Consider the following 24,226-nt stretch of genomic DNA (forward strand, 5'->3'; position numbering starts at 1 on the left):
AAATTAAAAGTGTAGATGACTATGAGATTGTTGGGTCAAATATCTAAGCAATTAAAATCTACTTAAAAACTTGTTTTAATTAGCCAATAACCCTTAAATTAAGCTACTTTACTAAACATATTTAAAACTTAATCGATTAACACTTAACTATATAACCATTTAATTACGAATGCATATATAAAAAGAAACACTACCAAACTAACATAGTTAATACTAATCCAAATTTTAATCAACATAATATGTAGACTGATCTCAACTAATAATTATCTAAATAACAAGATTCTATTTAATACTAACATCTCTAAAATCTAAAATTTAACTTAAATTAAATACAAAAAATCAATTTAACATATATCTAAATTGAAGCTAATAATGTTCCAAGTCTAATTAACATTAATATTAAAACAACTAAACTAACTAACTATATTACAACTATAATTGCAACTAAATTATATTACAATATATATATTTAAAAAAAATGATAATTTAATTAAAATCTAAAACTATATTACATTTTTAATGTTAAACTAACTTAGAGCTAAAACTAACAACAAGAAAACTTTATTAACTTTAAAACTAGCATTACATAAAATATCATAACTCTAAACTTTACTAATCTAAAACAATATACAAAAGAAAACTAAACTAACTTAATAACTAACTAAACACTAAAACTCACATCCTAACTTAATCTAACCCCATCTTAACCTCCCTACAACACCTACCCCAAGGTCAAATCGACCTTTCCCATAGGCATGAGCGCTTCCCAAGCACTGCACTTGGGACAACGCTCTGCCCGAGGTCGCACTAAGGCAGACCTCCATCCAAAACGTGCGGCCTGCATTCAAATAAGGTAGAAACTTTAAACAATAAACAAACCCATGCTCCTCCCAAGGTGAGTGCTCAGCAAGATTTGGAGGAAGTTTAAAAGTTTAGATAAAAGTCACTTGATTGCCATGCCTTTATTACTTCAACCTCCATGCAGACAACAGACGTGGATGCTAGCCAAGGAGGGAGATGGGATGATGGGATGGGGACAGGTGACGTCCCCCTCCCATCAGCGATCCAATAAAAAAAAACAAACAAACCTTTAAAAGAATGCAAGTTGAAAAGATGCGTCCATGCAAAGATGAAATGCATTGAAGGCAATAAAGTTAATTAGGTAGTTTTAAGATATTTAGATTTTTTTTTTTTTTCAAAGTATTGTTTTTAAATTATAGAGGGTCCATTATAATATTAGACTGTAATAGTATGAACTCTTTTTTTTTGCCATACAATTTCTAGAATGATTTGTGTGCTACTACAGGCCTTATTATTATTTTTTTCATGCATTTGAAACTTTCTTGTAAGTTTAAGTCTTGCTATGGAATTTTATAAGATTGGTGTTTTTAATACATAATGATATTAACTTATCACCTATTATGTATCATGCTCAACAAAATCACTATTGCAAGATCATCAAAACCTATGTAAATCTCTTATGAATTTCGGGTTGATAATTTCTATGATCCCTAAATACTATGCATTTCAATGATACCACATTACATGAAATAATCATCTACATATTCATTTAACTATCTATTATAACTGATGGAGCAAAATTGGAATAACATAGTGACTAAACTAGTCTTAAGGCAATTGAGAAAATAAAGGGATCAAAATGATAATGCTCTATTCATTTTGATGAGAGTATCAAAACACACCAAGTTCTTTCCTCTATCGTGTTTTTAGATTTAAGTTTGGATATCTTGACATAATTCTTTCCTACATGTTCTTGCAAATTCACTTTCAACGCAACCATCCATAAACTAAATCATACCAAACTCAAAGGAGATACCATACATTTACAATTTGAATCTTGCATAATTGAACATCATTGTTTCATCTTATCTTTGATACACATTCATATGACAACATAGAATATGAAAATTTTAAGAGAAGCAAAAATTACTCAATCACTTATTTTATTAACAACCTGATTCAAGGGCTCAGCCGGGAAAGAACCAAGAAGAAAACCTGGCGTCGTGGCCACTACAATCAAAATTGAAATTTACAAGTTACATAGGATCTCAATCCCAAATTTCAACAATTTAATCAAATTTTCTTCATGACCCTAATCAAGGGATTTATAATGTTTTCTGCAGCTCACTTCTAGAACCAAGGAGGAAATAGAATCTAATCAGGTGACAACCAAGCATAACCAAGAGACAATCAAACATGCATAATTCATACATGGTTTACACAATAGGATTCACAATAAATCAAAACTAGGGAAAGGTGGATTCTTCCAACCAGGAGAAGTCAAGCACAACACCAACAGATGCCCAATCGGAGCTATAACCAAGAACTTTTGTTCTTCCAATTCAACATACCAAAATCATACAAAGTTTGTGCTGACGGGTAGGGGCCCATAACACCCTATCCTTTCTCCCTCTTCTCATCATGAGAAGAGACTCTACACTGTTGAGATAATGGGTGTTGCACACATTGCATAATATTGTTATTTTATTATTTTATTTTTATTATGTAATCTTGTACCTAGATGGACGTGCAACATGTAAAGATTTCCATGGAATATTCTTGATGAGTTGTATTGTAACATTGTGAAAATATTTTATGTAATTATTTAATATTGGGGAAAAGAATCAAATGCCCAATATTAAATGGGGGTTAGTGGGTTAGGTAGCACATGGTTTTAGCACATGGTTTATGTAATACCACTTGATGGTTTTGTGGGACTTGCTACTATATAAGCAGCCACAAGGGTAGTTGTTGCAGAAAGAGAGAGAGAGTGACAAGGAGAAGAAAAAAAGGCAAGAGTTGAGCGGGACAAGGCTTGACAGGTTAGCCAAGGGAGCATTTGTGAAGGTTGAAAGCATGGCATGGGATGTGTGGATTCACGCTTGTTCACATAGTTTGCTCGGTTGTGGCTATGGCCATGAAGGCTTCCATGGTTGTATGACAATGGTATTTTTGCTGAATAATACATGGTGATTGATGCTTTTGGAGGCTGGGTTTTTTCCCTCAATGAGGGTTTCCCAAGGTATATCTTGTGTCACAATTTTATGGGTATGTTGTCTATTCTCTTGCATGTGGATTTTAATTCTGTGTTTATTTTAGATCTATTATGGGTTATGTGGAAACAGTTATATTTTTTGTTGCCAAGTTTCCTTGCAAGTGGTATCAGAGCTATGGTTTTATTATTGTAACCCTAGATTGAATCCATGGGAATGCATGAGAGGATAAAAGAAAATGGCAAGATATATGAATGATTTATTACAGGTTTGAGGGTTTTGGATTTGCTGTTATGATGGGATGTTAAAAGATTTGGGCATGTGAAATTGTTGGACAAAAGAGTTTTTCGGATGTTTCATTTAAATGAGGGTTTTGGGGGGTAGCTTGCATAAATGACCTCCTAGGTAAAAACAGACCTCACCATTGGATCCGGGTCAACATTTTCATAATTTTTTATATATAATATGCCCTAGTTTGGCCATGTTCAGAGGAAATGAAAGAGTTTTTTGGTTTCAGCCCATGATGGCCATCAAATTTAATCCCGTCGGAATTTTCGTCACTGAAAAAATTAAAAATGAAAAATCGTACTGAAAATGGTAAAAAGACTGTCTTAGTAAAATGGCCATAACTTTCTCTCAGAATATCGGATTTCAGAGTTCTTATAGGTGTTGGAAAGCTAATTCAGAGCACTACAACATGGTATAGGTTTGGTTTTGTGATTTTGAGATTTTGTTAGGTTTTAAGAGCCCTAAAGTCAGATGTTATTTATTTTAAGCACGGATTAGGGCATAACTTGGGCATACGGAGTCAGATTTTGGACTTCAAGTAGTCAACGAAAAGCTCTTGGAGAGCTCTACAAATTGGTTCAGATTTGGTGCAGGTTTGGTATGATTTATTTGTTGATATATTGATCTGAACAGTTTATAGGTATATTTTGACTATGGTAACATTGTGAGTTTATGGCATTGGAGATTTAAGTTTTGATGTCATTGTATACTCAGTTCATATTTGTCTCATGATGATATGGTTATCAATGTTTGGTTTGGATATGTATGATGACTTGTTGGGTCTACAAGTTGTGCAGTGTTGTAAGTGGTCTATACTTACAGGTTGCATTTATAGCTTGGTTATGGGTTGTCTTTGCCCATTGATCTTTCATTATTGATGCATATTCAGATTGGTGGCTTGGATTTGGGTTGTCTATGCCCTAAGTCACATGATTTATGATTTTATCTTCATGTAGAAGGGATGAGATGTTGTTACCAGGTACAGTCATGGCAGAGGATTATGGTTGACTATGCTGACAAGTTGGACATATTGAGAGCCAGATGCTCAGTTCATGGATGTGATCATGATGTCATGGATTTTGGCATAACATGATTGGATATACAGGTACATCCTTGATGTTCATTAGCTTGGATTTTCTGATACAGTTATGGTGGTATATCTTCTTGGTTGAGGATCATAGTTATTTAGTTTCTTTTGAGGAGCTCATGATGTGCACTTTGAGTTCTTTGATGGTTTGATGCCTTGGTTGATTCTCATGGTTAGAGGATGGATTTGTTCATCATATGCCATGGATAGCTTGGATACACAGTTTAGTGGGAGCTTGTGACAGTGATGGGGTGACAGTGTAGGATTAATTCCTAGTTTGATTTGGATCTTCATATAGGAGATGGATTTTATGATGCCATTGGTGACTTGGTACCACGGTTGAGTGGGATTTTTTTAGCATTGATATATTTATTGAGTGTTTGTAGATGTTGGAGGTTTGTCTTAGATCCTGTTGCTGCAGAAGCGTCTTTGACATTTGCATGGTGCACTTGTTATCTTTATGGTGTTTGAAGATGGTTAGATCTTGAGGACTCATGGAGTTCTTGGTTATCTTCATGGTATGTGGAGATGGTTCTTCCTGGTATGTGGAGATGGTTTTCTTCATGGTGTGTGGAGATGGTTGCATCTTGAGGACTCACAGGGTTCTTGGCAAAGGTGTGGTTTATATTTTTATTTGGCATGTTATCCTTAGTATGAGGATGGTTTCATTATTATGTCATGGTATACTCTTGATACGCGTTTAGAGTTGTGACATGTTATGGTGTGTTCATATGGAGCATGTTATCTCTTTGGTTGAGATGGTAAGATCATGTTGTCATGTTTATGTTCCTGATGCCATGGTTGGAACTTTGACATTGATCTTGGTTTAGTTTCTTGGTATTGAGTACACTGATCATAAGCTGGATACTTCATGATATTGCTATGTTGCATTTGGAGTTGGCATGGATTGATTGGTTACAGGTGCTCATGGATACTTAGAGACGGTGGTGATGCTAATTTCTCTTGGATTAGAGAAGTATTTGTTGGGACGGTTGATGGTTTCAGCAGGAAGTCCGAGGGGTAGTCACCTGATATGGACTTGAGAGGAGATTGTTCTTAGATGAGTCTTGGTTGGAGACTTGGGTATCTTGATGAGCATTCTCATTCCCCACTCTTGGTCTACTTGGCGGTTTGCTACTTGAGAGGTATAGCCCATTTTTTTTTCTCTCAGTTGCATTATATTTATGTTTGTCTTTCATGGATATGGATCTTGAGCTATGGTACATGAGTTAGTTCTGGAGGGTTCATTTGAGAGATGGTTTAGCATTGGTTATCTCTATGTGCATATGTTGTTATGCTGGTTGAGTTTGGGAGATGGTTTTATATTGGGCATATTCCTTGGATTAGGAATGGTTTATGAATTTGATCTTCTTGTGAGAGGCTTACATCCATGATGAGTTATATGGTATGGTTTGGGTGTTGTTGAGGCTTCTTGTTGGGGTTTTATGGAGGAGATCATACTTGCACAATTTACATTTAGAGGTGTGTGCAGAAGGACATGATACATGTTATGATTTGCATGGTTTCTCTGGTCTTGGTTATCTTCTTGGATGTTCAGTTTTGCCTACATTGGATTTGAGATTGGTTGGAGATTGTGATCACTGGTTTGTGCTCATGTTTGTCATGTGAGAGATGACATGGTTATTTCTTTATCTCTTTCCTTTGTTGGTTGTGGAGAATTTGGGAGACTATTGGAGACTTGTTATGAGAGTTGTTTTTACAGGATATTGGATTATGTATTGTGGATGTCCTTGATACTACATGGATTCACTTCTTTGAGATGTGTTGAGTGGATTGGTTATAGATTTGACATTATCTTTTGCAGTGGGAGCTTCTTGGTATATATGTGGCAGGTATTGCTCTTGAGGCTTGTGATTGCAGGTTGCAGATTGGATATGTTGGTAATATAAGATTCACTTGTTATACCTTTGAGGTATGGATAGTTGGATGGGTTTGGCACTTGCTGTGGGTGCTATTTCAGCTATGGATATTTTGACAACTACGGATACATGTGATTACCTTTGGATCAGGTTATTTGTGCTTGGAATTTTAGTTGGTACAAGATTTTATGATCTTCTAATGCGACAGGTTGGGTGGCTTCCTCTTTGGATGGCTTCTATGTATGTCCAGTGGGAGTGGCATAATAGGAGGTGAGATCATTCATGTTTGAGATGCTGGATACTTTGATTTTGTCGCGGGTACTAGGATGGAGCACTTGGTGTATTTTGATCCATGATGGTGGATGTGTTGGGAGGGATTGTTCCCTTGTTCATTTATGTGGCTACGGATTGACCCTATGCAATGTATACAACAAGTGGGAGATTGTTGAGATAATGGGTGTTGCACACATTGCATAATATTGTTATTTTATTATTTTATTTTTATTATGTAATGTTGTACCTAGATGGACGTGCAACATGTAAAGATTCCCATGGAATATTCTTGATGAGTTGTATTGTAACATTGTGAAAATATTTTATGTAATTATTTAATATTGGGGAAAAGAATCAAATGCCCAATATTAAATGGGGGGTCAGTGGGTTAGGTAGCACATGGTTTATGTAATACCACTTGGTGGTTTTGTGGGACTTGCTACTATATAAGTAGCCACAAGGGTAGTTGTTGTAGAAAGAGAGAGAGAGTGACAAGGAGAAGGAAAAAAGGCAAGAGTTGAGCGGGACAAGGCTTGACAGGTTAGCCAAGGGAGCATTTGTGAAGGTTGAAAGCATGGCATGGGATGTGTGGATTCATGCTTGTTCACATAGTTTTCTCGGTTGTGGCTATGGCCATGAAGGCTTCCATGGTTGTATGGCAATGGTATTTTTGCTGAATAATACATGGTGATGGATGCTTTTGGAGGCTGGATCTTTTCCCTCAATGAGGGTTTCCTAGGGTATATCTTGTGTCACAAATTTATGGGTATGTTGTCTATTCTCTTGCATGTGGATTTTAATTCCGTGTTTATTTTAGATCTATTATGGGTTATGTGGAAACAGTTATATTCTTTGTTGCCAAGTTTCCTTACATACACTAGTTGGAGTCCAACTAAATAGACCTTTCCCTAAATTGGTCACTTTTGCCCTCTCCAAGGGTGAGTAATACCAAAACACCCATGCAAGGAAAAATCTCAAAATTGCAAACATAAACATGAAAGGAAAACAACCAAAATAACATGATTTTCAAATCTTCCCAACATACCCACAACCATACAAACATTGAAACAACAACAAAGTAGCATGAACATGAAACAAACATGAAAACTGAATAAGGGATATGAGAATTTCCTACCTTCACAAGAGGTAATGGCAATGAATAAATTTGAGTAGAGTTTCCACTTCCTTCCTCCAATCTTCAAGAACTCCTCTCTAAATGTAGAGATTGGGTAACCACCTCCACAAGACCAAGACGGGCCTCTAAATAGGCCTCCAACTCAACCACCCAAGGGCTCAATAACTACCCCCACCCAGTTGCAATTCTAGAAACTCCTAACTCAACCTACACTATGATTAAACCCTAAGTGGAGATGAGGTGAAGTAACTCAAGATAACCATGGTCAATTTTCGCACAAAGGCAAAAAGAGACTTTTTGAGTGACCTCAAAAGTCAATAAAAGGGGCTTAGGGGTTGGAAAAGAACCCTAACCCATACCCATACCCTTTGGGTATAATTATATCATGTTTTAAGCCTTAGGAAAGAGGTTTAGAGCCAAACAAAACCTAGAAATAAAATAGGACCCTCTATCTACTCTAACACTGCAGATTAATCACTAATCTGAATTAAGGGATGACTAACCTCGATTAAGAAATCAATTAGCAAATTGACACCAACTAAACCAACTTGGACCAAAGGTTAAACAGTTAACCCTAAGTAGCATGTTGAAGAACATAACCAGTTTACGAGTGTCAAGTGACACTAAAAGAACATAATTACGAACATTAACATTCACTGAACAAAGAAGATACATACATATATCTCATAATACAATACGTGAATTACGAACAACAAGGTTTCCAAAATTAGCACAAAGAGATCAGTTTTGTTTCTCCGTAGGGTTTCTCGGCTAAATTATCTGCACACTCATTGCACACATCAGTAGTCCCGCAAAAATCACATGTACATATATGTATACGTATCAGAAATTCACATAAATTGAAACACACATCAATAAGCGTTTCTTCATCCTGCTAAATTCTTAACCATTTAAAATCTCTTAAATCAAAGTCTCAATCCTACATTTACTAATTTCATCAACATACATATACATGAAACATTAAATGACAATCATCAAATATATCTGAAAGTAACATCACACAACATGAAATAATAAAGTATGTTCTAAGCATCAGATAATGTCTCGACATCTCGAGTCGTGAATATCAAAATAATAGTAATGTATCACTATGCTACAATGGGTCGGGGCGAGGCCTCATAGTAAGTTCATTCAAAATAACTCAATGGCCATGCCAAACTCTATGCAGGGATGTAGGGCTACTATTGTTTCCATTCCACACTCATTTGGTGACAAATTGCACATTCTTGCTTCACTTTTCTTATTGATTCCAAGAATCCTATATTTAAGGACTAGTAACCTTTTAGGCCTAATTAGGCCTCCAAACTTAGTTTTATGCAAATAGTTCACAAACTTCCCAAAGAAGTCCTAAAACCAATATCTAGTTTGGGTATCCTTTTGGATGCGTTAAAGGATTTTGAGGGTTTGGGGTTCCCAAAGTGTCTGTACACCTCCTTTCTCGAATTGAGCCTAATAAGTAAAGGTTTGAACTAGTTGTTGATCCTATGGCAAAATATTGCATCAATGGATTCAACACTTCTTATCACTCATTCCAAGGCTTCCTTAGACTTCGATCCACCCTACTATGACAACTAAATACTTATGCCAATCAATCCCTACACATAACATCAACTATCAATGTTCTTGCTCGTAGCTAAGTGACTGCATACTTGCCCAGGGAAAGATGGGAAAAATAGCTACTTGCATTGTTTCAACTCCAAAATCATATGATACATCGTACAATTGATTCCTATTCATATCCCCAAAGGTTTTGAAGATCATATAGTGGGAATTCATGAAAATAACATTCTTATTGGACAAACCCTAGGACTGGCAGTGAACACACCAATGGGTTTCTGATTTGGCTGTTCAAAAATTCACACAAAATTCTACCAAAACATAAAAAGAAAGGAAATATAGTCCTCTAAGTATATACAAAAAGAACTTGAAAGATTCTATCCTTGAAGTGTTAGTTGCTTGAATGGCAAATTAGAATGTGACAAAATTTAATGAATTTGCAATTTGTTTGCTATTGGATTCCACCAAAACCATCAACCAACCTATAACCAATACTTTGGATATCCTTAAGTAACCTTTCATGACAATGATAACTTTGTAATTTTTTGCATTTTTTCCATTATCAATGCTCTATCACCTCCAATTGATGCATAATGACTTCTTAGTCATTATTAGACATCTATAACTTCATTTACACCCCTTACAAGCAGTGTGGGGTCAATTGACTCATTGTGCCCAAATTGGCCAACCTTGGCAATTTCTTGTTACTTATTGACAACTCTTGCATAAACACACACTTTGACACACAAACAACTCTAACGCACCCCTTGGACCTTCTTGGAGTTCTTATTACATCGTTGACCTAGCTAGGGTCTTGACAAGCCAATAATGCATTAAGGTTTTGGCCCAAACCCTAGGTGCTCTTGCACCATATATAATAGACAAATGAATCTAAAAATGTAACAGTCTATATATATGATGCACATGGTGAATGCTTTTGGGGTGCATCTGATATAGCTAGACATTTGATGTAGTTGATGAATTTTTATGGTCATCTAATATGATTGGTTTTAAAAAAAAAAAATCTTTGAATTTTTTTTAATACTATAATTAAGATTGTGCTTAAAGCTCTTTGACAAAAGAGGTAACAAAATATACTCTTGCATTTGTATCAAATAGTAATTGTTATATGTACAATTGAGATAATGTTTTTTTTTTCACTTTACTGAGCAGTTAAATATGGTTAGAGACTATGAGAAGAGTGTATTTCATACGTTGTTGATACAAGATCCATTGAAAGTATCTTAACCTTCTTCTACCCTGAAATCACAATAACAACATATAAAATTCAATAGTCTTACTTTTTCTTAAGGAATCTTTAAGCTCTATAAACACATTCACATTGGACATAGTCATAGGGAAAGGAACACCAAGCATTCAAGAATACAATAAGTGCATTGTATGCCCCATGTTGCAAATAATCAGTGGCAAAATAAATTCAAAATTGTCAAAATTGTGAAACAATCAAACTGAAATAGGATATACTCTAAGGCTTCACTTATATTATTGTGCACATTTGAGTTGGAGGTTTACTACACATAGATGAATGCATGCCTTACATAGAAAAATATATGCTAGAACATAGCCCTATTAATGGTCTACTTGGGTATTATTAGGTATTTATTTAATGCCCTATATAGGAAAATACATGAAATTGAGTATCGTACTAAGGGTTCACTGCTTGATGAGACACTAGTGCATGAAATAACTTATGCTGAAGCTCATGGGTACAATATTCTTCATGAGGTAAGATCTTATATGGCTTAGTAGAAGAAGTGAGTTATATATGCAAATTGTCTTCATCGACTACATGTTCTTGCTTTTTGGATCTCTCAACTATTTTAAAAATGTTTACAAAATTATGGAAAACATGCCCTTGGGGTTATAAGGGACGATGTTTGCAACTTCAAACTAGTTACCCAAACCTTGTACCCAAAAAGTTTGATAACTTCCTTAGAATTATTTTTCTCAATTCTTTTACCCTAGTAGCTCTATTACTAAGTGATGTATTTATAATCAAGCCTTTGATAATAATATAGGTTCATATTCAACACAAATAGAAGATACTTTAGCCACCCAATTTTCAACACAAGCGCAAGGGGTGAATAGAAATATAGAAGTTTTTGCCTCTGGAGAGGTAGTTAATGGATGGAATTTAGTACCTCCCAAATGTAGATTTTTTCAAAACTTGGTAAATGTAAGGTAATGTTATGCATCATGTAGTCAATCGACCCACCTTCTAATTCTTCCAAGCCACCTGCTAATGGAGAAGCAAGCAATCCATCCCTTAGTTCCATATCCACCACCACCTATTTGTAATAGTCATTAATCGACAGTTATAGTTCTCTAACTATACAGGGATTGGGGATAACTAGATCTTTTCCCCAACCTCTTTGACCCCAAGGAACCAAACCCGTACTTAAAAAGAATATTGCTGCAAACATGATAGATAAACAAAATAATAATTTCAAAGAATGACAAATTTGAATTGGGGTTTTTCAACCCTAATGGAAGCAATAATTGATACGTTGGGATTTGGTATGCCCAAATCTCTAACAAGACCATTACTTGGGTTGCTAACCAGGAGACCCAGAGAAACTCAAGGAATTTTGATGCTCTGTATAGATGCTTATCTTATGTTCTTTGATTTAGGAGTGGAAAAAATTTGATCTACTATAGTTACTCAACAAGAAAAAGCCTCTAGAGTTGTGATACTCGATTCTAGGAATTTAGAAAATCTTAGAACAATCAATTACTAAAGGCTACTAAGCAACAAAATGATTTATGAAAAAAGAAATGATCCAAAATATAATTTCAGATGGAGAAACTTACAACATTGTGAGATGTTTGCCAAGAGTAGGTCAAGATCTTCTGTATTTATGGAGCACTTTTTGACCTCCACCTCAACACATGCAAATAAATCCTATTCAACAAGGTATCCTTTTGTGCAACCATTACTTGAAATGCAACCATAAACAAATAGATGGAGGCTTGTTTGAAAAATGCATACTAAGAATTCCATACCATGCAAGGAGGGAAAACCATTCCTATTGTGTAGCGGCTCTGTAACTACTAGGAAATATACCAACATTTAATAGGAAAGAAAAAAATTGTATATGTGATGTCAAATTAATTTCAAATATGCTATAGGACTATAATTTTTTGCAAGATTTTTATATATAATGTAGTTTTCAAGAAGGAAACTAATGCTTAAAAGACTATTGAAAACATTAACCTCCTTCCTTAATGACACAAACTAATAAGTCTTAATATTTTTAAGTGTCTCATCTTCTCCTTACATCTATTTATTTCACCACTTGAATCTAGTCTAAATTTAAACTATAAGTATTTTCTTCCTAAACATAATTTAAGCCCCTCTTTATATAAATTTAGAAAATAGAAAACCAAGACAACGTTAATTAATAATTAATATAAAATTGAAATACTCTAATTCTAAATTCTAATTAATAAATAATTACAATAAATAGTACATGATGATGTTGCTTCTAGATTCGATTGTGTAAGTTTTTTTATCATCAACGTTTCGGATCACACTCTGTGATCCATCATCAGGATGAGAGAAGGAAGTAAAAAGTGATGATGGATCACAGAGTGTGATCCGAAATGTTGATGATAAAAAAACTTACACAATCGAATCCAGAAGCAACATCATCATTAACAATGGATTGTGGAAACTTGATATTATTAATAAATAGTACAGCTTGGATGCTCCGTAGATAATGGTAAACTAATAGCATTTACTATTTATTTTCGTTATTCTATAATAATAATAATGATTAATTGGGTGTCTTAAACCCTAGCTTATTAACTCGTGTCAAGTTTTCTCGAAAAAAATGCCTGACAGAGACTTTCGCCGGGTTAGGGTTTTTGAAACTTAAAACTTATTTCTGAGCAGATGTTTTAAGGCTACCGTCTTTCAGCCCTTCCATTGCAGACGAACTGCAGGCTACACCTACAGTTTTTTTTTCCGAGAGGAAACTAAGAAATGGTATGTAAACACGAATATTATCCCAATCCTGGCACATTAGATCTATTAGCGAATCGGCTTGGTTTGGTTCTCGATCTGAAAGATTCTAATTGCGATTGAATAATTCCTTTGTTTCCGAGTATTGTGCATTTCGCACTAGTGCAGAAAAACCAATGACTCTTATTAATATTGTTGTTTGTTTTTTTGTTTGTGCAGGCACCCAAGAAGGACAAGGCTCCCCCTCCATCTTCCAAGCCTGCTAAATCTGGAGGCGGCGGTAAGCAGAAAAAGAAGGTATGTTAAAATCTTTTATTAATGTTTTTGTGGAAAAAATGATTATTTGGAATGGATGGGGAAGTAATTTTTTGTGGGTTGTGAGTGGTATAGAAATGGAGCAAAGGAAAGCAAAAGGAGAAGGTCAATAACATGGTGTTGTTCGATCAGTCCAGTTATGATAAGCTCCTTTCCGAAGCACCCAAATATAAGCTTATCACCCCTTCAATCTTATCCGATAGGCTAAGGGTAAGTCACCGTATTTTATACACTTTTTCGGAAGACTGTCTTTTCTTTGTTAGAATTCAGAATGTTGTATCTATTGCTAGGGCAATTCTTTAGGCCTCAGATTACTGTAATAACGTGATAACGACACGCTTAGGAAAATTTGATGGGTTATTTTGGTGATAATATGTAGCTTCGTTCCAGCCAATCTTATATTTTTATTTAGTAGAATTTATCAATCTGGAAAATACATTTATTATACTTTTTAAGAAGACGTAGAGAAGTCTTATTGGATTTGGCTGTGTTTACAGGATTTACTTGGTTTTTCTCTTTGTTAGGCCACGGCATGGAAAGATGATGTTCTGTTCTGCTAGTTATTAAATGCTTTAGTGAAATTAAAAAGTAAAAGTATTTACAAAACAACAAAATTTTCATAGATGATTTTCGTGAGTTTATTTTTCTGCTCTTATTTGGCTGGATTAGATGCTGGTAAATATAGTGGAATCAACCAGTAACTCCAATCAGGTTACATGTTATGCTGGTTTCTGTTAGACCTGGAAATCTGATGTAATAGAAAGTAATAGAAATATACTGGAAACTTTATTGTATCTTGCTCACCAAGATTCATTACATAAATAAAGTAGTCATTTAGCAGTTCAACTACTATTTAATAACTACCAAAACTGAAACTTATAACCTAATTCTATAACCCTAATGATTAATACGTTAACATCCCCCCTTTAATTGGAAAGGGTTACATGAAATTAGGAATATTTTGCACTCTTCAAACTTTAAGCTCAACCACAAACATTTGGTGATTGATCTGAATCATCTTTTGAATACCTGTGATGCTGGTTGATCTGAAACATTTTTTGAAAGCTTGTACCTGGTTGATCTGATTTGAACTTGGAGCGTGTCCATTGTTGGACTTTAAATTTATATAATGAGCCTATTACTTTGATAGGTCTCAGTTTGAGACTTATTTTGTCCCATTGGAATTAGCACACTTTGGGTGCATAATATTTGAAAAGAGCACACATTGGGTGCAATAGAATAACACGCATTGGGTGTTATGGACTTCTTTGTCCGTATTACAATTTGATAAGAGCACGCATTAGGTGCCATGAAATAACACACATGGGGTGTTATGAATTATTTTTTCCATATGTCATTTTGATAATAGCATAGATTACCTGTGAATGAATTCGTTTTGTCGATTTGTTTGAAAATGATTACATAGAGTTTGAATCTGAAATTGTTTGGATTTAAATTTGAAATTTTCACTTACTTGATCTTGAATCTAACATACTGAAATCACCACTTACTTTGGTAATTTCATTTGAACTCTCAATTTTGATGCACTCCCTCTTGAAGAAGATTTTTTATGATTATTATTATCAAGAATCTGCATATATGCTTGATATTGTCTTAGTAGACATTAAATTAAGAGGCTCACAACTTTGAATATTCAAATACCAATAATATTACTACTTGATATGACAAATGTCATTCTGATGTCAAACTCACCCACCAAATTCCAAGCCCAGAACATTTGAGAGATCCTCATACCTTGCAGTTCTGGCCCAAGTATATAATGGGGCATCTGCCACCTATCCATTCAGAATCAAAAGTAGAATAGTGAGTATCGAAATTTCATGTTCTCTTCATAAGAAGTTCACAATACACATCTGTTATACCTCCTTCACAAAAGCTTTCAGCCCACTCCTTAGTTATACCAAGGATTTCCACACGACAAACACTTTCATATATATATATTCATCAGGCTGTCAAACAAGCTGCCCACGCATACACAATTAACAAAAAGGACATTAAGTCTCTTCCAATCGAGACCCGATATCCTCCTCTTTATGGGAGCCACAAAGAATTCTTGATTATCATTTGCCCATAATGAATGAAATCGACTCCAAGACTCTGATACTGGGAATTAAAACAAACACATATCTTTAAATTCTGATTGCCATTCTCATAACTTATGAAAAATATTGTTTGACCCACTTTGTGTTCAATTGAACAGAAATCTTCAATTCGATTATCAATAGGCAATAAACCGATTCCAATAAACTTTACCTTCTTACATAAAATCGATACCAAGAACCGATTGTAACAGAGATTTTTGAATTCAGTTTGTCAATACCGGTTACATTAAACTGTTGAACTCAAAATATCGTTGTGAATGAATGCCACAATATTTCTATTGAATCAAACTGATACCGAATTCAATAAACTTTTCAAATTTTCTTACACCAACCCGATAAAAAGAACATTAAACCCACTCAAGAACCGGTTCATATAAAAGCAAACTCCTTCATTTAAACCGATATCAGAGGCACAAATAGTGCTTGGTTATCATTGTCAATAATGAACCAAATTGGTTACAATAAACTTTAAAACTCTTTCAATAAAATCTGATTCAATAAAACTCCATAAAAATTCAAGATTAAAAGACTCTTACCGAGCACTACTGCAAACACCAAACAAAGTAGATTTGGAATACACAGCATAACATTGTTTAATGCAACCAATGATTAGGGATTGAGAACAAAGAAACGTAACCGAGAGGGTGAGGAACCATAAGATTTATATAGAAACTTCATTTCTTTATTACTCTGTTCTTCATCACAGTATATTCTCTTTCGCTGATCCCAACTCCCATCTTTCTTTTCTCTACTCCTTTCCAACTTCTTCTCTCAAAACCATCCTTCTATTACATCAGTTTTACCTGCTCTAATACCACTGTTAGACCCGGAAATCTGATGTAATAGAAAGTAATAGAAACATACTGGAAACTTTATTGTATCTTGCTCACTGAGATTCATTGCATAAATAAAGTAGTCATTTAGCAGTTCAACTACTATTTAATAACTACCAAAACTGAAACTTTTCAAGGCATTTCTTATAATTGTTTCTTCTTCTCTGTTGTGTAACACATATCCATTTTTCTAGCTCCCTTAAGATGTACAGAAGCAGGGAAAATGATTGTCTCAACAGATTATATATTGGATGCCTCTCGGCAGACACAAGGGTTGCTGATCTGCAATTCAAATTTGAACGGTTTGGAAGGGTTCGAGATGTGGATGTAAAATGTGGCTTTGCTTTTTTTGAATACCATAATCGTGGTGATGCTGAGTTAGCCAGGAGGAGAATGAATGGGTATCTTCTACATGGGTCTAATTTAACAGTAGAGTTTGCAAGAAAGGAATTAAGAAGGGAAATTAGAAGAGGTGACTCCCATTAAAAAATGTGGTATGTAGAAGTTGGGGTTCACAGAGATCATTATTATGAACAGGGTGATCATTACTATGAAAGAGGTGGTACGTATAGGGGTGTACAAGAAGGGCTTAAAAGAAAAAGAGGTGCTTTAATTAGTCCTTATTATAGAGATATAGGATATGGTGGTCATCCTATTTATGCTCACTCTAGATACACAAGGCCACATCCTAAAGGTCGACTCCTTGTGCTTGATTATAATAGGAGAGAAGTGTGTTATAATTGTGGAAAGCCGGGGCACTTTGCAAGGGAATGCAATGAAGGTGATTGGAAAAATAAGTGCTATGCATGTGGGCAGATTGGTCACATCAGAAGCCAATGCTCCAAGGGTGCAAGGTACCGTTCTGTAATTCCTGAAAATGGCTACCACTCAAGGTCTCAATCTCCTCGGATGTGTGTCAGAACAGGAAGGAAACCTGAAAAGTATAGCAGAAGTCAAGCTCCATCTCCTCGTCCATACAAGAGAAGAAACAGGGAAAATAGAAGTCCAAGCCCTCTACAAGACAGGATTTATAGAAGCCGAAGCCCTGAAAGAAACAGGGCTGATAGAAGTCCAAGCTTTCTAGAAAAAAGGATGCATTTAAGCCCAAACCCTGTAAGAAACAGGGCTTATAGAAGTCCAAGCCCTCTAGAAAACAGGATATGTAGAAGCCCAAACCATGTAAGAAACAGGGGTTGCAGCAGCCCAAGTCCCGTAGGAAGCAGAGATGATAGAAGCCCAAGCTCTGGTTACAGAGGGTTTGAGAAGCGGTTTCATTCAAAGTCCTCAATATAGTCATTCTCCCAGCCCTCCTTCCAGAGAATATGGAAATCACAGGGGTTATAGGAGCCCAAACCCTGTAGGAAGCATGGGTTCTAGAAGTCCAATCCCTGTAGGAAAATGGGGCGACAGATACCCAAGCCCTGATTACCGGGGATTCAGCAGACGTTATGGTCATTCTCCCAGCCCTCCTCCCAGAGAGTATGGAAATGCTAATAACAGCCATAGTAGAGCGCAAGCTTATGACAGTTCTTACAGATTATCAACCGACGAAGACCCAGCTGAAGAGCTGATTGCAGAGATGCATAAAGATGTACAAAGCATCTTAAATGAGAGAAAAATGAATGATGATAGTAGTCCTGCTACTGCTGATCCCAACTCCCATCTTTCTTTTCTCTACTCCTTTCCAACTTCTTCTCTCAAAACCATCCTTCTATTACATCAGTTTTACCTGCTCTGATACCACTGTTAGACCCAGAAATCTGACGTAATAGAAAGTAATAGAAACATACTGGAAACTTTATTGTATCTTGCTCACCGAGATTCATTACATTAATAAAGTAGTCATTTAGCAGTTCAATTACTATTTAATAACTACCAAAACTGAAACTTATAACCTAATTCTATAACCCTAATGATTAATACGTTAACAGGTTTCAAATGCCCTTGCCTATATGTTAGTACTTTTCTATGAGCTGCATTTGGGATTTAGAGGGCCTGATCACACTGTTTCAAGAAATGAAGGACACTCTGGGCAGCTCTTCTTACTTCTTTACATGAATTAATGACCTATTTTCATTTTAGTAATTATTTTAAAAATTTGCTTTGGAGTGATACTTTCTAGTTTGTACCTCCTTTATCGGTTATTTAATATTAAGATTTTAGATTGATGGTCCATTTGAGAAGAAAGTGACTTCAGTTTGTTTTAATATTTAACACTGTAACTGGCCTGCATAGAAAATTAATATTGTATGTGTCCTTATTGTGTATTTCTCTTTTTTTATGTTCAGATTAATGGTTCGCTTGCACGAAAGGCCATCAAGGATCTGATGGCACGAGGTTCCATCAGGATGATTTCTGCTCATTCAAGTCAGCAGATTTACACCAGAGCAACAAACACATGATTTGTGTTGGTGCTGGTTGTATGTAGCAGGGGTTACCTGTTCAAGGCATATAGCTTCAATCCGAAGCAATGTTTCAACTTAATTTTTTCTGAGCAACCCTAACAATAGGGTAGAGGATATGCAAGACAATATTTCATTGAGATAACTATCCCTCTCACCTTTTAGGCAGAGAATTATTTGTTACAACACTATGTTTTAAATGCTTATTCTGTATTCACCCTATTTGTTGGCTAGTTTTTGTGATTTGATGACTTCCACCTTTTGTGGATTTTAAGTAATCTGAACCCCAGTGAGTAGAGTTTTGAATGGGTAAGTGCATGGCTTCAATTAAATTGCTTGAATTACTAGTGGCAGATATTTACATGTTTTACCTTTAGCTGCTGTGTAAAAAAGGTACCTATACTAGTTGAGTGTAGCTTGGAAATGTAAGAGTTGTTGAGTGTCACCCCAAAAGTTTTTAATTAGGTAGACCAATTCTGTAGACATTCAGTTTTGTGTATTTCCTGCAACATCTGTCCAGTGAAGGAAGATGGCTTGATGTTTATATTTAGTTGCATTATGAGGATTGTAAAATTTAGCCTAACAGGTAAACCATTGAGTTACTAGAATGCCCACATGACTTAAAACCTCTCTAAAGCTTTTCCTGTATCCCTCTTGCTTCATTTTGATGGCTTTTGGGGTGCTAAGTATTTCACATATATTATTAAATCTAAAAGTAAAATTTGTAAAGATTGTTTGTTATACCTGCATAGATTCATTTGAATGAATCTGAACAATATTGGTAATGTAATCATATAGGAAAACATTTTTCAAAAAAACCTTCAATTACCTGTCCCTGGGATGTTCACACATCAGGAACACTGAGTACCGTCATTTTGGCAATGGGGCTGGTACAGTGTTCAATATTCAGCGGTTCTGGTTTGTGTTGTAATTTTGTTATATTTGACTATTTCACTTCGGTATGTTATATTGAAACATCATTTCATAGCATTTCAAGTTTTATTGTATAGTATACAACATTCCCCTTCGCCATCCTGAAATTGAGGCCCTTTGTACCAACGACCAGTGTTACACTGGTATTAGACGAAGGCCATGCAACCCTTTATTATGATTGTTTTTCCCTTTATTATAATGATATAATATTATTTAATAATATATTTAAATGATCTGGCCGCCTCCTGAAAATGGTGAAAAATCCGACAGAAACAGAAAACTGTCGAAGCATCCATGTACTGATAAGAGTGTATGAATATTGCTGAGGTTGAAGGCCAAACAGCAGCCAGGGAAACCCTGAACGGGCATGGAATTTCTCTTTGCCAGAGTATTGACATTTAACAGCATCAGAGTGGAAGTATTTGTCTGTGAGACTATATAGCATTAGATTGCCTATATGTTCTTAATGTTATTTCATTCACACCCATGTAGGTATGGGCCCCTTGACAAATATGCGCAGGTTTTTCTTACTTTTCTTATTATTCTGTTTATTATCTTATTTTATAAGACAGCCATTTGCTCGTCCGGGCCGTCCTTAGCAAGGGCCATTCCATGTTGTTGAGCTGATTAATAATATGTTACACCTTGTATTGTTTTAGGATACTTATATTCAACATGAGAGCTATGCATTTTGGTTTTGTTACTGAGAATTAATCTTGTTCATTTGAGAATGTGCATTGGTGTTGGATGTATACAACTTTTCCCTATGCTGGTGTGGCTTGGATATATAAGTGATTTTAAGTCTGTTAAATCCTTAAGATTTCTTGTTTGGTAATTGGAGATGTTTATTCCTTATGGAGTTATTGTCCAATTTTGAAGGCATTCGTTTTTTCTCCCAAATTTTTTTGAATTAACACTGGCGAACTTCCAAATTGTGTGAAGTTACATATTTTGATCTTAAGTTGGAGTAAGATAGGTGGTGGTGGCTGCTATATTCTGAGTTTGAGACTTAGTCTTATCCTTTAATGTCCATCTTGCCTTGGGGAATGCTCAACCAGTCAGTAGAAAAATGCAACACGTCTGGGTTCACTTATCTTACTCAAAGTTAGAATTGGTGTCTATTGAGTTGATGAAAATTAAACATAAGCCTTAGCACTTAATATATATATGTGGCTATGTTCCACAGCATTGACATCTTTGGGATGGGGATGGGGGATTGCTTCACAAATGGCCAAAAATAGGGGATGGTGGTGTGTGTGTGTGTGATGATTTTTTTTTTCAAAATATATTATAATATTATGGAAAGAATGAGAGGAGAGAGATATGCCAATATTTGATAACAAGAAGACAATACTTAAATAAACAGCAGTAATATAACTACTTGTCACGTAAGGTGTTCTTCCAGCATATAAGGTAAGAATTAGTATGTTTTTCATTTTGATCTTTATCTTTTTAGAGTTAAGAAGACACCCTTGTGGACTTCTCACGCTGCTCTGTTTTGGCAAAAGGGTTAAAAAAAATTTGTTTTGAAGCCCAAAATTGTCTTAAGAGATTGGGGACAGCTACCTGGTGTTTCTGGCACTTTTTCGAAATTGTGGACTGCTGGGGGATGTGTCCCTGAAATGTGGAGGGGACAGAGACAGGGGACTTGTCTTACTGTATCCTTTGTATGTAGCCTAAATGGTGCAGGAAATACCGTTAATCATGAGGATGCCCGAGCAAAAGGAAAAAGAAATTCAGATATTCCATAATACTTATTTAAGCTTAAAAACAAAGGCAATAGTGGTGTACCCCGTTACTTACTGTTGTGTTAATCTACACTAGTGTCCCATTTGCTTTCCTATGGCGCATTCATGCATTCCAAACCATTACCAGTATTAATTATAAACACTTGTTCTGTTAATCTACTGGTGCTAAAACTGTAGGGGAACTTGCATCTTTGAAACACGTGCCCAGGTTAATTAATATATTAAAATTTTATGCTCAGTTTTAAGGGTCATGTTTGTGATTGGCTTGTTGGGAACAACACTAGTCACATATTTTTCATCAACAAGAAGCGGTTGGAAATACAATACTAATCTTATTAGTAACTGGGAAAGCCTCTACTAACCAGCTGCTTATCCAAGGATCACCAGCATTGTTTTGTCTACAAATTAGTCTCCCTTTTTGTTCACCATTCAGTGTTTGTACCATCATATTAAAATTCTTAAAAACATTTTTAGTTGTCTCATCTTTTTGGCAAGTTGGCCATCTTTGTTATATTATTAATTTTAGTGTATAATCCTTGTATGGCCATGTTTAATGAAATAAAGTTGTTTTAATGCCTGTCATCACAGCTGCATCATTTGGTTGACGAGCCTTAACTATTCGTTGAACAATAATTCAATGAATGAAATTTGATAGTTATGAAAAGGCCCTGTCACATTTTAATGTTTAGATCGTTTTGAAGTTTCCAGATTCCACTAAATGTGGCGAGTTCATGACAATTCCCCATTAGTATTGAGCAGGTTTCCAGATGAAATTAAAGGTGCTTGTTTAATATGATATTGGGGGGATGAAACACAGAACACTGTTTAATTGGTTGCATCATTTCTTTAATATCAAGTACTTGTTGGGTATGCTGTCCAACGATCCAATGAAGTGGTTAAATGTTTTTTAAGCTAAGTTGCTCAATTGTGGGACTTTCCTGGGTGTACCGGATTGGGATTCTGAAATGGGTCTTCTATGTGTACACATTTGGGATTTGTGTTTTTAAATGTCAAATGATTCTATGCTAGTTGGAAACTTAGGTTTTAACATTAGTATACTCACGCCGTTTGACATGTTCTATTTTGGGGAGGTCAGCATTTTCATGTATTTAGTAATGTGTAGTATTGGACTATGGACTTGGATTGGACTCTGGACGACGTGGGAGAATCAAATTGAATTCTGGACTGATCAAGATTAGTAAAATTTACCAAAGTTACCCAATATTGCACAAACTCAGCACAGCATTGTTGCAAATCTTTATAATTAATATAACAGGATGAGCACAGAGGTGAGGATTTGCAGAAACTGTATGAACAGTATTATAGAGCTAACCAGTTTTCACAAGAAATTGAATGTTTTGACTGGAGGTCCCGTTAGTACATTGAGAATTGTTGTGACCGCCAGTCACCATCGCCCAAGCCTGGGACCCCCTTTATTTTAAGTAATATGCCAGCTGTTCTCGAATGCCATGGAGCGCAAATCAGCAGGACTCAAGAAACGGTCAAATCCCTGACTGCATTAAAACTGCGCCTTCCACAATCTTAGAGAGGGATTTGGTGTTGGTGGGAAATATCTCACAAAGGACAAAATCCTTCATTCCCAAAAAACCCCGCTCTCGCATGCAGAGGCACAGATTTGGAGTAGATAGCAAAAAATTGTTTGAGAAGGATAAAATCTTTCGTTCCATCAAAAGCCCGCTCCCTAAAGTGTGGAAGCGCAAAATTGGGAAAGCGGAGGATTGTTTCAAAAAGATAGAATCCTTCATTCCATCAAAATCCCGCTTTCCATGAAGCGTTAAGTACGAGTCTGAAGGAGTCAAGGAATATTTTGAAAAGAACTAAATCCTCCATTTAGCAAAAAGCCCACTTTCCATAAATCACCGGCTGAGGAAAGTTTTTTGAAAAAATATGGCCTTGGAAAAGACCTCTTGGAGGCGTGCATTTGCTTGCCTTTGTGATGATGCTTTCATGGCGCTAATTCAACAACATTCTTCTTTGTGTGTGATTGGTTTCTTTACTTGTGGAGAGTAATGGCGCAGATTATAAAAACAAAGAAGAAAGAAAGTGAGGCGTTAAGTTTATAGGGAAAGAAACATGAAGAAGAAAAGCTTGAGCAACAGCATCCATTGCCTATAAATCATGATGAATTTCACAATGAACAAATGGAGAATCCCAAACACCCAAGTGAATTTGAAGATGAGCATAAGACTGAATACTCAAGTGAATCTGAAGGAGAGAAAAGAAATATAGATTGAATAGAAATCTTCTTTTGCGTGAATATTGGAGAGAAATGAATCAGAGCAGGAGGGTTGTGGTCTGTCTAGGCCAATTGGGAAGAAGAATGCAGAGGAAACAAATGAGCAGCAGATTCCTCGTGCAAATACGCATGTGAATGGACAGTTGGACACAGTTAACGCTATAGTTGTGGTGGAGCCCCATCTCAGTGATATGAAAAGAAAATCCTGAGAAGGCAGAGCTTGGGAAATCGTGGAGCGCAATTTTTGGATAATGAAGGAAATATTATGCAAAGGAAAAATCCTTCGTTCTGAGAAAACCCCGACCTTGTAAAATGTGGAGCGCAATTTTTAGATAATGAAGAAAATATTATGCAAAGGAAAAATTGCTGTTGAGG

The 24,226-nt window shown here is 35.7% G+C and overlaps 2 protein-coding genes across 2 annotated transcripts; both read left to right on the forward strand.

Moving 5' to 3' along the window:
• The first annotated feature begins 13,184 nt into the window (after window positions 1-13,184).
• Window positions 13,185-19,226, forward strand: LOC149559728 (small ribosomal subunit protein eS25). The gene is made up of 4 exons (XM_089824260.1): window positions 13,185-13,264; window positions 13,460-13,537; window positions 13,631-13,765; window positions 18,800-19,226. Exons 1-4 carry the CDS (start codon window positions 13,262-13,264, stop codon window positions 18,911-18,913), a joined length of 330 nt encoding a protein of 109 aa, XP_089680386.1. The 5' UTR covers window positions 13,185-13,261; the 3' UTR covers window positions 18,914-19,226.
• Window positions 16,254-17,804, forward strand: LOC149559729 (uncharacterized). Its single transcript, XM_089824144.1, has 2 exons — window positions 16,254-17,115; window positions 17,206-17,804. The coding sequence occupies exons 1-2, from the start codon at window positions 17,001-17,003 to the stop codon at window positions 17,802-17,804; spliced, it is 714 nt and encodes a 237-aa protein (XP_089680270.1). The 5' UTR covers window positions 16,254-17,000.
• Window positions 19,227-24,226: the final 5,000 nt, after the last annotated feature.

The sequence above is a fragment of the Cupressus sempervirens genome, chromosome 4, assembly GCF_028749045.1.
Source record: "Cupressus sempervirens isolate cs-2001-9-10 chromosome 4, ASM2874904v1, whole genome shotgun sequence".
Lineage (NCBI taxonomy): Eukaryota > Viridiplantae > Streptophyta > Pinopsida > Cupressales > Cupressaceae > Cupressus > Cupressus sempervirens.

Excerpts from the sequence above, each read along its gene's own strand:
- LOC149559728 (XM_089824260.1), top strand. Across the intron at positions 13,538-13,630 it reads GCGGTAAGCAGAAAAAGAAG|AAATGGAGCAAAGGAAAGCA; the intron begins GTATGTTAAAAT and ends TGAGTGGTATAG. Across the intron at positions 13,766-18,799 it reads TCTTATCCGATAGGCTAAGG|ATTAATGGTTCGCTTGCACG; the intron begins GTAAGTCACCGT and ends TTTTATGTTCAG.
- LOC149559729 (XM_089824144.1), top strand. The coding sequence starts at position 17,001 with ATGTGGTATGTAGAAGTTGGGGTTCACAGAGATCATTATTATGAACAG. Across the intron at positions 17,116-17,205 it reads AGGGCTTAAAAGAAAAAGAG|GTCGACTCCTTGTGCTTGAT; the intron begins GTGCTTTAATTA and ends CACATCCTAAAG.